Here is a 12,069-nt window from a genome sequence, read left to right as displayed (position 1 = left end):
GCACATCGGTGGCAGTAATTTAGTACAAGTGATGCCACCCCCTAAAACTAAGCTGCCTCTCATCATAAGAACATGGTGTACATAGCCTGGCCTGGGTACATTTCTACATCTCTCCTGTGGGGATCCCTCCCACCATGCTCCTGGTTCAGAGCCAGGAAAATGAGTACTACATGCAACTACCTGCAGCATCTGTCCACCTACAAGGATCCATTTATCTGCAGATATTTGTCCACAGGAAAGGGTCAGTGTATAGAGATCTGTGTACAGGCAGAGATCTGCCCACAGAGAATCATCCACAGGCAGGAGTCCTTCCATAACCAAGAATCTATCCATAGACAGGGATCTGTCCACAGTCAGGGATCTGTCCATAAATAGATACCTATCTGCTAAGACCTGTACACCTGCCAGGGATCATTGTATATGGTGAATATATCACACGTTCTACTACATCTATTGCCTTACGTTTTTAAAATGTATTATTAGTGTGTATGTACATGACGTAGGGGTTAGCATATGTGCCATGGTGTGCATCTGAAGGTCAGAGGACAACTTTGTACAGTCAGTTCTCTCTTACTGTGGTGGTTCAGCTTGCTGAGCCATCTCACTGGCCTACTTCTACATTTTAAAACAAGGTAGTGAATGTAAGTGGAGGTTTCTTGTCCTGTTTACCAGTTCCCAAATAACCACTCTAAGGCTTAATATTAATTACAATTGCTTGGTCAATGGCCCAAGCGTATTACTGACTAGCTCTCACAATTAAATTGATCCATTTTTTTAATTGACCCATTTTTACTAATTTGCATACCTGCAATGCCCTGACATCTCAATCCTTAGGCAGTTACATGACCTCTCTGTGACTCTGCCTTCTTTCTCTCTGTATCTCTGTTTGGATTTCCTGCCTGGCTCTATTCTGCCTGGCCATTGGCCAAAACATTTTTATTCATCAACCAATAAAAGCAACACATTCACAGTATACAGAAAGACATCCCACATCAAGCGAATGTGTCTATGCCAACTTGACAGGTCAGTTTTGAACACCCTGATTCCTAAAACCACTCTTCTGAGCATGAGGCAGCAAGGTGGTGACAACCAGAGCCAGAGCTTTCTGCTTTACATCCCAGCCTGACTGGACTTTCCTCTGTTTTCTGTGGCTTTCACCTACAACATTGCTGTGACCCAGCATACTGAAACTCTTACTAGGGTTTGGGATAATTCCAGTGTTGGACTCTCAGAATCACTGCCCTTTACCAATCCTTTACTGCTCTTATGCTAGAACTTGGCACTAACATACCACAGAAAGGAAGGAGCGTACTGGTCAGGCTAGCCGCACAGTGCTGCAGTTGAGCAGTAATAGTGTTGATGCACTCCCAAGAAAGAACAGCTGACCAACACAGACAGTGCGGGGATGGGAGTTGGAGGGTGGGGGGGTGGTAGAAGCCCTCCGAAGTTGAGGGGCTGCTTTCTCCTTGATGGGACCCATCCTCAGTCTCGGTATTTTAGATCAGGAAGGAGTAGAGTGGAGGGCTAAGCTCCTCATTACATATCCCATCTTCCCCCTTTCCCCAGGTCTTCCTCATTATACATCATGCCCCACTGGTGAACTCTCTGGCTGAAGTCATTCTGAATGGTGATCTATCTGAGACATACACAAAGCCTGCGCAGGATGTTCCCAGAAGTTCTGTAAGTCACTCTGGGCTATGTCTACACTTTGATAAGAAGCAGTTCTTGTTTTGTTAACTCATATTTCTCTGACATAAGAAAACAGTATTTTTATTCTACATAAGTGATGATGTGTAAGGTGGTCTGAGATACAGGGAATCTAGTCAGAGTCTTTAGATGTGCACCTAGGGAAATCTTAAGTTCAGCATCAGCCGTGGATTTGATCAGTTGGGTGTTGCTGAATGGATTGTATGACTCATGGTCCTTAGATGTTATGTGTACAAGGCACTATTTCTGGGACAGAATCAGAGTTGAGAAAATAACCTATCTAAGATCATATATCCACAGAGGTTGGGTAGTAACCATCTGTGAATGATGCAGGTCCAGTGTGAGAACAGTAGGGCATGCCAACGCAGCAATCTGGACAGCTTTTCCTTTTGCACAGCTGCCGTCTCACCCAGCTTGAAGTCATTCTGGGGGATATGGATGCCATATCTTCAAGTCATCTTGTTTCCAGAGAAGTGGAAGTTCTTGACTTCTAGGTAATTACTAGACTCTATGGACCAAGCATGTCTAGCCATGTTAGGTTTTGTGGTGCTTAGCGTGCTTTGTGCACTAAGGAAGGGAAATACCAGGGGCCAGGACTGACTTCCTGGACTGTTTCTTGCTTATCCCAGTGCTTTGATGTCATCCCTCCTACTACTCTGCTCAGGTGTCTAGCCTCATGCTACCTTTAACTATCCCAACTTGTTCTTTCTCTCCCAACCCACCTGTGTCCTTACCACACCCAGTGCTGGAAAGGGCCTCACACATGCCTACTCAGAGGTCTCATCCTGTTGAATTCCTTGTGGCTGCTATCATGTCTGCAGTTGTGTAGGCTGTGAAGTGAGTTCCCACAGGCGTCTGAGAGAAGCAGAAAGCATCTTGTACCAGGACTGTTTCATGAGGTCTTATCTCCACTACTGGTACTCTAGCAGGAGGCCCACATGAATATGTGGGACATAGTAGAACCTGTGTTATTCACTTGCATGTATGAGTGAAATGTGATCCTGTAGATGGAAGACTTTTATGTGTGCACATGTGTGTGCAGATGCCTGTGGAGGCCAAAAGAGGGCGTTGGATCCCATGGAGCTGGAGTTACAGGTGGTTGTAAGCAACCCATCATGGGTGCTGGGACCTGAACACTGGTCCTCTGCAAGAGTTATCAAGTGTTCTTAATAGCTGAGCCATCTTTCCAGACCTTTCTATAACTTCTTAAGTAGGTTTTGTTGAATGGATGCAGTAACGTAGAAACAATGCAGCAGCACAAGAAGCAGAGCCCCAGCCATCTGTCTAGCCTCCTGCTAGCTGGATGACCTTGAGCAAGTTGTTTCATTCCACTTAGAAGTTGGGAAGTGAGCCGGGTTTCAGGGGCTGTCAGTAAGGACAGAGAGAAAATAGATCTCACATGCTCGACAAATGCCCAGCAGATTGCAGCCTGATTCTCGGGCCCCTTGGTTTATTCTTGGAGTGGTCAAAGGAAAGTCTTATGTGTTACCAGAATTGAGGTTTACAGTCCCGGAGACTAGTGAGTGGTCAGACAGTCTGGTCCTCGTTATGCACATATCTGCAGGGACCACCTCAGAGGCTGCCCTCAAGAGACATGTTTGTTGTTTATTTTTTCTTGTTCCTACCCTACCTGCTATGAATTGACACTCCATTTGTATTAATAACCTAATGTCTTAGGTCCTTTTGGAATCTTGTGTGTTACACTATTTCTAAGCCCTAGTATAGCTGCCTAGGCTCTTCCCAGAAAGTCTTCCCTCAGCAGTGCTGAAGTTAGACTGGGGGTTGCAGGAGATGAACCCAGAGTTCTTGGGGTGCTGTTTTTCACAGGTTATTTTACTTTATGGCAAGATCAATTTACATGAGTTTCACCCTCTTAAACCTATGTGTCTGTGTGTGGTCAGAGGATGATGTCATATGTCTTCCTCCATTGCTTTCTACTTTGTTATTTTCTTTGAGACAAATCTCTCACTGAACCTAGAGTTTACTGATTCAGCTGGTTTGGTGGGTGATGGGCTCCCAGAAACGGTCTTTGTCTGCCTCACGGGTCTGGGAGTATAGATACACACCAGGATGCCTGTTTCTAATGTGGTGATGGGACTTAGTTTAAGTCCTGGTGTTTGCGTGGCAAGCACTTAACTGTCTGGGCCATCTCCCAGCCCCTTACCAAGCTTTTAAGTGCATGATGTATTATTGTTGCCAACAAGCCAATGCCTCACAGATCTCTAGAACTCACTCATCTTGCGGGCCAGTGTACTCTCCATGTGTTCTGGAGTTACCTGCAGAACCAAAACTTGATTCCTCTTGAATCCTCCCCCCATCCCTCTTCCTGCAGATCCCATCCCACCTCTGCTTCTATGAGTTTGATGATTTTAGGTTCTTCATAAAGAAGTGGAATCATGCAGTATTTCTTTTCTATACCCATTTCATTCACTACATGTAGAATGGTGTCCTCAAGGCTCATCCATTTTGCTATATGTTGCCAAATTTACTTAGATTTTAAAGGCTGAGTAATACATACATACATACATACATACATACATACATACATACATACACCCATTTTCTTTTTTAATTTTGCATTTCTTATTGGCATATATTGATTATACATATTAGATTTCACTATGACATTTTCATACATGCATATAAAATATTTTATCATATTTAACCCCTATTATACTTTCTTGTCCCCATATAGCTCCACATGATCTACTTCCTTTTCCTAGTAGCTCCCCTTCTGCTTTCATTTCCTTTTTTATTTTCCCTAATGACCAGGGAGTTTCAGTAGAACTGCGTACAGAAGCACAGGCCCCTTACCAGTGGCCATACCACTGAAGAGATTTCTCCCTTTCCCAGAACATTATTGCCAATAAGTTCTCATAGAGGACAGGGACCTTCGGAGCTGGAGCCTCTCCTCCAAGCTACTATTAACTGCCTATATGTCATCAGGGAAGGGTAGGGCCTTGTGAGACTCCATGACATTGGTGGGTCAGGTCTTTCTTATGCAAGTCATCACAGTAGTTATGAGCTCATGAGTGCAGTGACCACATCATGTTTGGGACACAGTTTTCTGTATACACCACTCCATCCTCTAGCTCTTGCATTTTTCCTGCCTTCTCTTTGATGTTCCTTGAACTTTAAAAGAGATGATATAAATGACCCATTATCACTAAGCATTCATTAATCATTTATTAAACCCATTTTCTTTATTCATTCATCTGCTAGTGTTCGGATTGCTAGAGGACACTTTTTGTTGAGGTAATTGTAGATTTGCATGTAGCTGTAAGAAATAATACAGAGAAAGATTGTCCCTGTTTTTATCCCACAGTGATACCTTCAGAACTACAGTATCTGACCACAAGCAGGATATGGCAGACAGGCCCTGGTTTGCAGCTTAAGCAAAAGCACAGAGCAGATGGTTACTGGACACCTCTCAGATGAACCCTCTGTTAGATGGATCTCCATGGCATCCTCTTAGGGCAGAGGTCAAGCCTCCACCGTTAGAGGCACACCCACTAGTTGTATGAGTGGCTGAACTGAAGGAGCTGGTACATGAGAGGCTGGCTTCTCAGTGGGGGTGAGATCAAAGCCCCACCTTCTGATGCTTGCATTTGGAAATCCTGGAACAGCTGTCAAGATGACCATCATCTATGACTTGTTTATCACAGTCCTGTGCTAGTGGCCCTCCTTCCCTGTGAATGAGAACAGTCTCCTATTGTTTCCTGCCTGACTCGGATGTGGTTGATCAAACTTGTTTTAAGTTTCTTGGTCTTTTTTACCCTACTTTTTCCTTCCTGTAATTTGTAGATAAGTTACTGGTATTGCTTCATTTTTACCAGCAGACCTCTCACAAACCCAAACCAAAATTGGAGAGAAATAGAGGGGAGACAGAATTATTCTGAAGGGCTATAATTTAGGGTTAAATTTAACACACATCAGCAGAGGCATCTGAATGTCTAATTGGCATTCCTGTGCATCACCATCATATGGCTCCTGCTGAGGACCAGATCTCTCTGGGATTCTGATGCAGAGCATGAGGTTCTTCTCAGAGGATACATGCTGTCTTAAGTTACTTTTACGTTGTTATCAAGAGACAGCATGACCAAGGCAACTCGTAAAAGAAAGCATTTACTTGGAGACTTGCCTACAGTTTCACATGGTTGGTCCATGAACCTCATGGCAGGGAGCAAAGCGGCAGGCAGACAGACATAGCACTGGAGCAGGAGCTGAGAGTTTATATTTTATCTGCAAGTTGGAGGCAGAGAGAATGAGACTGGGCCTGGTGTGGGCTTTGAAACCCAAAGCCCACCCTGCAGTGACATAGCTTCCCCAGTAAGGCCACACCTCATAATCCTTCCTAAATCATTCCCCAACTGGGAACTAAATATTCAAATATATGAGCCTGTGGGGGCCATTCTCATTCAAACCACTGTACATGCCCAAGAAGCTAGCCTCTTCTAATGTTTGCAAAGTGAATATGGATTAAAATTGGGAGTGTGCTTCATCCAGAGTGTCACTATATAGTCCAGGCTGTGTAGCACAGGTTGGTTGGTCTTGGGTTCATCATCTTTCTAATTTAACTTCATGAGTGCTGGAATTACATGTGTGTGCCACCTTGCCCTGCAGAGTATTTTTAAGAAAAATGTTTTTTTCCATCTTTTCCAGTGGTACAGCTTGCTTAGTCTTTGCTTCCCTTCTGCATGCATCTCATGACCTCACTGTCTTCCCACCCTTGTGAGCACAGAGACCTGTGCTGTCATATGGTTTGCTAGATAGTCAAGGGTACTCAGTGTGGGAGGAAAGTCACACGGGTTCTTGTGACTTTATTGTGAAGACTCTCAGAGCAGGGAGTCACTTTTGAGTCTACTGTGTGAGGTTTGGAAGAGCTTCATAGTGAGCTGTTTCTTATGTATCCTACCTACAGAGGTACCCAAGTGCTCTGAAACAAAGCAGCAGTAGTGCCTCAAGTCCTAGGTGTCGTGGTTTGAGTTAGTCTGCATCTCCAGGCTTCAGTCTTACTGCGTGTGCAACTAGAATAACAGCATGGCTTTGTAGTGAGGATTTCTTGCTGCGAGTAGTGTTTGTTCTTAACTCTAGCACCAATTAGTATGGGAATGGTAGATGGGGCTGTGGGGCCTACCTCCATGGGGTGGCACACTGTTGTCCAAACTGAAGCATATTCAGCAGGTTCCTGGGGGAGCACTTCAGAAACAGGCAAAGGCACGAAGGGGAGAAGCATCAACAGTGACAACAGTAAAAGAGGCTGCCAATACTAAACATTGCCATTGGTGACAGTGAACTAAGCCCTCTGAGCTCTCCAACATAACCACCAGGTTTCACCTCTAGATGGCACAAATATTTGACCACTAATGTATGTGCCAGGACTGGCTAACTAGAAGTTCAGAATATGAGTTAAAAGATAGAATAGGTTTTCCCCTCCAAAGTATCTCTTGGACTATCTCTGTAAGTATCAGGTAAGCCAGTTGGGATGGTACCCAAATGATTCCTTGGGGATCCAAGGGTGCATGTACACCTATATCTTGCTACACTTCTTATTGTGGCACCTGATATTCCTAGTAGCTAGGCTTTCTGTAGAAAACACCACCAAGATAAGGTGTGGAGGGCCAGCATCTGAAACCACAGGAGCTTGGTTTCTCTGGGTCATGTGCTTGCTGGCTTAGAGTGTCACAGACCAGGGAAGCAGCTGTTCCTCCTGCAGCATCAGGTAAACAGGCCGGCTTCCCGGCCTGTGTTCCAGTGCCTGCAGATCGCCTGAGAACTGCACAGAGCTCCCAATCCCGGCGGGAGCCAAGCAGCCCAGACTCCAGATCTTCTCTCCCACCATCGAGACCAGGAAACGAGAGGAGCCTGGGAGTCCAGGGAAGTAGCTATCCCTCCTGCAGCATCAGGTAAACAGGCCGGCTTCCTGGCCTGTGTTCCAGTGCCTGCAGATCGCCTGGGAACTGCACAGAGCTCCCAATCCCGGCGGGAGCCAAGCACCCCAGACTCCAGATCTTCTCTCCCACCATCGGGACCAGGAAACGAGAGGAGGCTGGGAGTACAGGGAAGTAGCTATCCCTCCTGCAGCATCAGGTAAACAGGCCGGCTTCCCGGCCTGTGTTCCAGTGCCTGCAGATCGCCTGGGAACTGCACAGAGCTCCCAATCCCGGCGGGAGCCAAGCACCCCAGACTCCAGATCTTCTCTCCCACCAACGGGACCAGGAAACCAGAGGAGCCAAGGAGACCAGGGGAGCAGCTGTTCCATTGGGATCAGGTACAACAGGACCCAGCATAGGATCCAGGGGACCAGGTAGGAGGCTAAGCGCCCCAGATTCCCGTTCTTCTTCTCCACCCACGGACCAGCATTTGGACAAGGAATAGAAGAACCACCAGATTATTGGACTTGCTAGCACCCACCAAAAGGGAACTCTGGTCCCCAGACCAGTAAGGGGCTCTTTCTGCACCCACTAGAAGAAGAGATGGGAAAGAGACAATACAAAAACACAGTCAGCAACAGAAAAACAAATATGACACCGCCAGATTCTAGAGACTCCACACCAGCAAGACCCCAACATTCCAATGCGAACGAAGCAGAAGAGAACGACCTTAAAAGCACTTTCATGAAAATGATAGAGGCCCTAAAAGAGGATATTGGAAAATCCCTCAAAGAAATGGAAGAAAAAACAAACCAAAAAATGCAAGAAATGGAAGAAAAAACAAACCAAAAAAATGCAAGAATTGGATGAAAAAACAAACCAAAAAAGGCAGGAAATGGAAGAAGAAATGAAGCAAAAAATGCAAGAAATGGAAGAAAAAACAAAGCAAAAAATGCAAGAATTGGAAGAAGAAACATACCAAAAAAGGCAGGAAATGGAAGAAGAAACAAAGCAAAAAATGCAAGAAATGGTAGAAAAAACAAAGCAAAAAATGAAAAAAAATGGAAGAAGAAACAAACCAAAAAAGGCAGGAAATGGAAGAAGAAACAAAGCATGGAACAAAAAGCAAACCAAAAAATGCAAGAAATGGAAGAAAGAACAAACCAAAAAATTCATAAAAGGCAACAAACGGATGAACAGATAAACAGAAAATTGCAAGAAGCAATGCAAACACTGCAAGGGTTGAAAACTGAAATAGAGACATTAAAAAAAACACAATCTGAAGAAAGGCAGAAAATAGAAAAGCTGGACAAACAGTCAGGCACTACCAATACAAGCATTACCAACAGAATAGAAGAGATGGAAGAGAGAATCTCAAGTGTTGAAGATACACTAGGAGAAATGGATTTATCAACCAAAGAAAACCTTAAATCCAACAAATCCTTAACACAAAACATCCAGGAAATGTGGGACACCATGAAAAGACCAAACCTAAGAATAATAGGTATAGAAGAAGGAGAAGAAATCCACCTCAAAGGGGCAGAAGGCATATTCAACAAAATCATAGAAGAAAACTTTCCCAACCTTAAGAAAGACATGCCAATGAAGGTACAAGAAGCCTACAGAACACCAAATAGAGTGGACCACAAAAAAAAAATCCCTCGCCACATAATAATCAAGACCCCAAACATACAGAATAAAGAAAGAATATTAAGAGCAGCTAAGGAAAAAGGTGAAGTAACATATAAAGGCAGACCTATCAGAATTACACCTGATTTCTCCATGGAAACTCTGAAAGCCAGAAGGTCCTGGATAGATATTCTACCTACACTAAGAGACAATGGATGCCAGCCCAGACTACTATACCCGACAAAGCTCTCAATCACTATAGACGGAGAAAACAAGATATTCCATGACAAAACTAGATTCAAGCAATATGTGTCCACTAACCCAGCCCTACAGAAAATTTTGGAAGGAAAACTCCAACCCAAGGAAGCTAACTACAACCAGAAAAACATAAGCATTAGAGAATCCCTCTCTACCAACAGCCAAAAGAACAAAGGGGTGAAATTCCACACATAATTCCACCAACAACAACCATCGCAAATCGAAGAAGGATGAGCAATCAATGGTCATTAATATCCCTCAATATTAATGGCCTTAACTCACCCATAAAAAGACACAGACTAGCAGAATGGATTCGAAGACAGAACCCTTCCTTCTGCTGCATACAAGAAACACACCTCGCCCTCAAAGACAGACATTACCTGAGAATTAAAGGTTGGGAAAAAATTTTTCAATCAAATGGACCCAAGAAACAAGCAGGGGTAGCAATCCTAATATCTAGCAAACTAGACTTTAAAATAAAATCAATCAAAAGAGATGAAGGAGGTCATTACATACTCATCACAGGTGAAACCCACCAAGATGAAGTGTCTATCCTGAACATCTATGCCCCCAATACAAAGGCATCCACATTCGTTAAAGAAACATTATTAGAACTTAAATCTCATCTAAAGCCCCACACAGTTATAATGGGAGATTTCAACACACCACTCTCACCACTAGACAGGAATACCAGACAGAAACTCAACAAAGAAGCAAAGGGTCTAATAGAAGTAATGACCCAACTGGGATTAGCAGATATCTATAGAACATTTCATCCACATAAAAAAGAATATACCTTCTTCTCACCACCACATGGAACCTTCTCAAAAATCGACCACATACTTGGCAACATATCAAACCTCAGCAGCTACAAAAAAATTGGAATAACTCCATGCATCTTATCAGACCACCATGCCTTAAAATTAGAATTCAACAACAACACAAATTGCAGAAAACCTACAAACTCATGGAAATTGAATAATGCTCAGTTGCACCATCCCTGGGTCAAAGAGGAAATAAAAAAAGAAATTAAAGACTTCCTCGAATTCAATGAAAATGAAGACACAACATACCCAAACCTATGGGACACTTTGAAAGCAGTGCTACGGGGGAAGTTCATAGCACTAAGTGCTCACATGAAGAAACAGGAGAACAGTTATACCAGAGAATTAACATCACAGCTAAAAGCTCTAGAACACAAGAAGCAAACTCCCCCAGGAGGAGTAGACGCCAGGAAATAATCAAATTGAGGGCTGAAATCAAAAAGTAGAAACCAGGAAAACAATACAAAGAATCAATGCAACAAAGAGTTGGTTCTTTGGGAAAATCAACAAGATAGACAAACCTTTGTCCAAACTTACCAAACAGCAGAGAGTGAACACGCAAATTAACAAAATCAGAAATGAAAAGGGGGACATAACAACAGACTCTGAGGAAATCCAGAGAATCATTAGGTCATACTTTGAAAACCTGTACTCCACAAAATTCGAAAATTTAAAGGAAATGGATGACTTCCTGGACAGCTATCATTTGCCAAAACTAAATCAAGAACAGATAAGCAATTTAAATAGACCTATAACCCCTATGGAAATAGAAGCTGTCATCAAAATCTCCCAACCAAAAAAAGTCCAGGTCCAGATGGCCTCAGTGCAGAATTCCACCACAAATTCAAAGAACAGCTTATACCAATTCTTCTCAAAGTGTTCCACACAATAGAAGCAGAAGGGTCTTTGCCAAACTCTTTCTATGGGGCTTCAATAACCTTGATCCCCAAGCCACACAAAGATACAACTAAGAAAGAGAACTTCAGACCAATATCCCTCATGAACATTGATGCAAAAATACTCAATAAAATACTGGCAAATCGGATCCAAGAACACATCAAAACAATCATTCACCATGATCAAGTAGGTTTCATCCCAGGGATGCAGGGATGGTTCAACATACGAAAATCCATCAACGTAATCCACCATATAAACAAGCTGAAAAACAAAAACCACATGATCATCTCACTAGATGCTGAAAAAGCCTTTGACAAAATCCAACACCCCTTCATGATAAAGGTCTTGGAGAGATCTGGGATAACAGGGACATACTTAAACATAATAAAAGCTATATACAGTAAACCAACAGCCAACATCAAACTAAATGGACAGAAACTCAACGCAATTCCTCTAAAATCAGGAACAAAACAAGGCTGTCCACTCTCTCCATACCTTTTCAACATGGTACTTGAAGTTCTAGCTATTGCCATACGACAACAAAGGGGGATCAAGGGGATACAAATTGGGAAGGAAGAGGTCAAACTTTCACTGTTTGCAGACGATATGATAGTTTACATCAATGACCCAAAGAACTCTACCAGGGAACTCTTACAGCTGATTAACACCTTCAGCAAAGTGGCAGGCTACAAGATCAACTCAAGAAAATCAGTAGCCCTACTATATACAGATGATAAAAGGGCTGAAAGAGAAATCAGAGAAACATCACCCTTTACAATTGCCACAAACAACATAAAATACCTTGGGGTAACGCTAACCAAACAAGTGAAAGACCTGTATCGTAAGAACTTTGAATCTTTAAAGAAAGAAATTAAAGAAGC

General features: G+C 43.2%; 1 protein-coding gene across 11 annotated transcripts in view; it reads left to right on the top strand.

Annotated features, from left to right (window-relative positions):
- The window catches only part of Clec16a (C-type lectin domain containing 16A), a 228,509-nt gene that overhangs the window by 32,950 nt on the left and 183,490 nt on the right, over window positions 1-12,069 (top strand). For all 11 annotated transcript variants that reach the window (XR_005878100.1, XM_040748096.1, XM_040748092.1 and 8 more), the window contains one exon: window positions 1,567-1,680. Coding sequence is in view for 10 of the 11 variants with exons in the window: in XM_040748096.1 (XP_040604030.1) it covers window positions 1,567-1,680 (114 nt within the window). In the remaining variant the exon portion in view is untranslated. The remainder of the gene's footprint in view (window positions 1-1,566; window positions 1,681-12,069) is intronic.

Source organism: Mesocricetus auratus, unplaced genomic scaffold (genome assembly GCF_017639785.1).
Source record: "Mesocricetus auratus isolate SY011 unplaced genomic scaffold, BCM_Maur_2.0 Super-Scaffold_100007, whole genome shotgun sequence".
In the NCBI taxonomy this organism is placed as follows: Eukaryota; Metazoa; Chordata; class Mammalia; order Rodentia; family Cricetidae; genus Mesocricetus; species Mesocricetus auratus.
The sequence above is the reverse complement of the archived record's forward strand: the minus strand, read 5'-3'. Positions and strand labels throughout refer to the sequence as shown.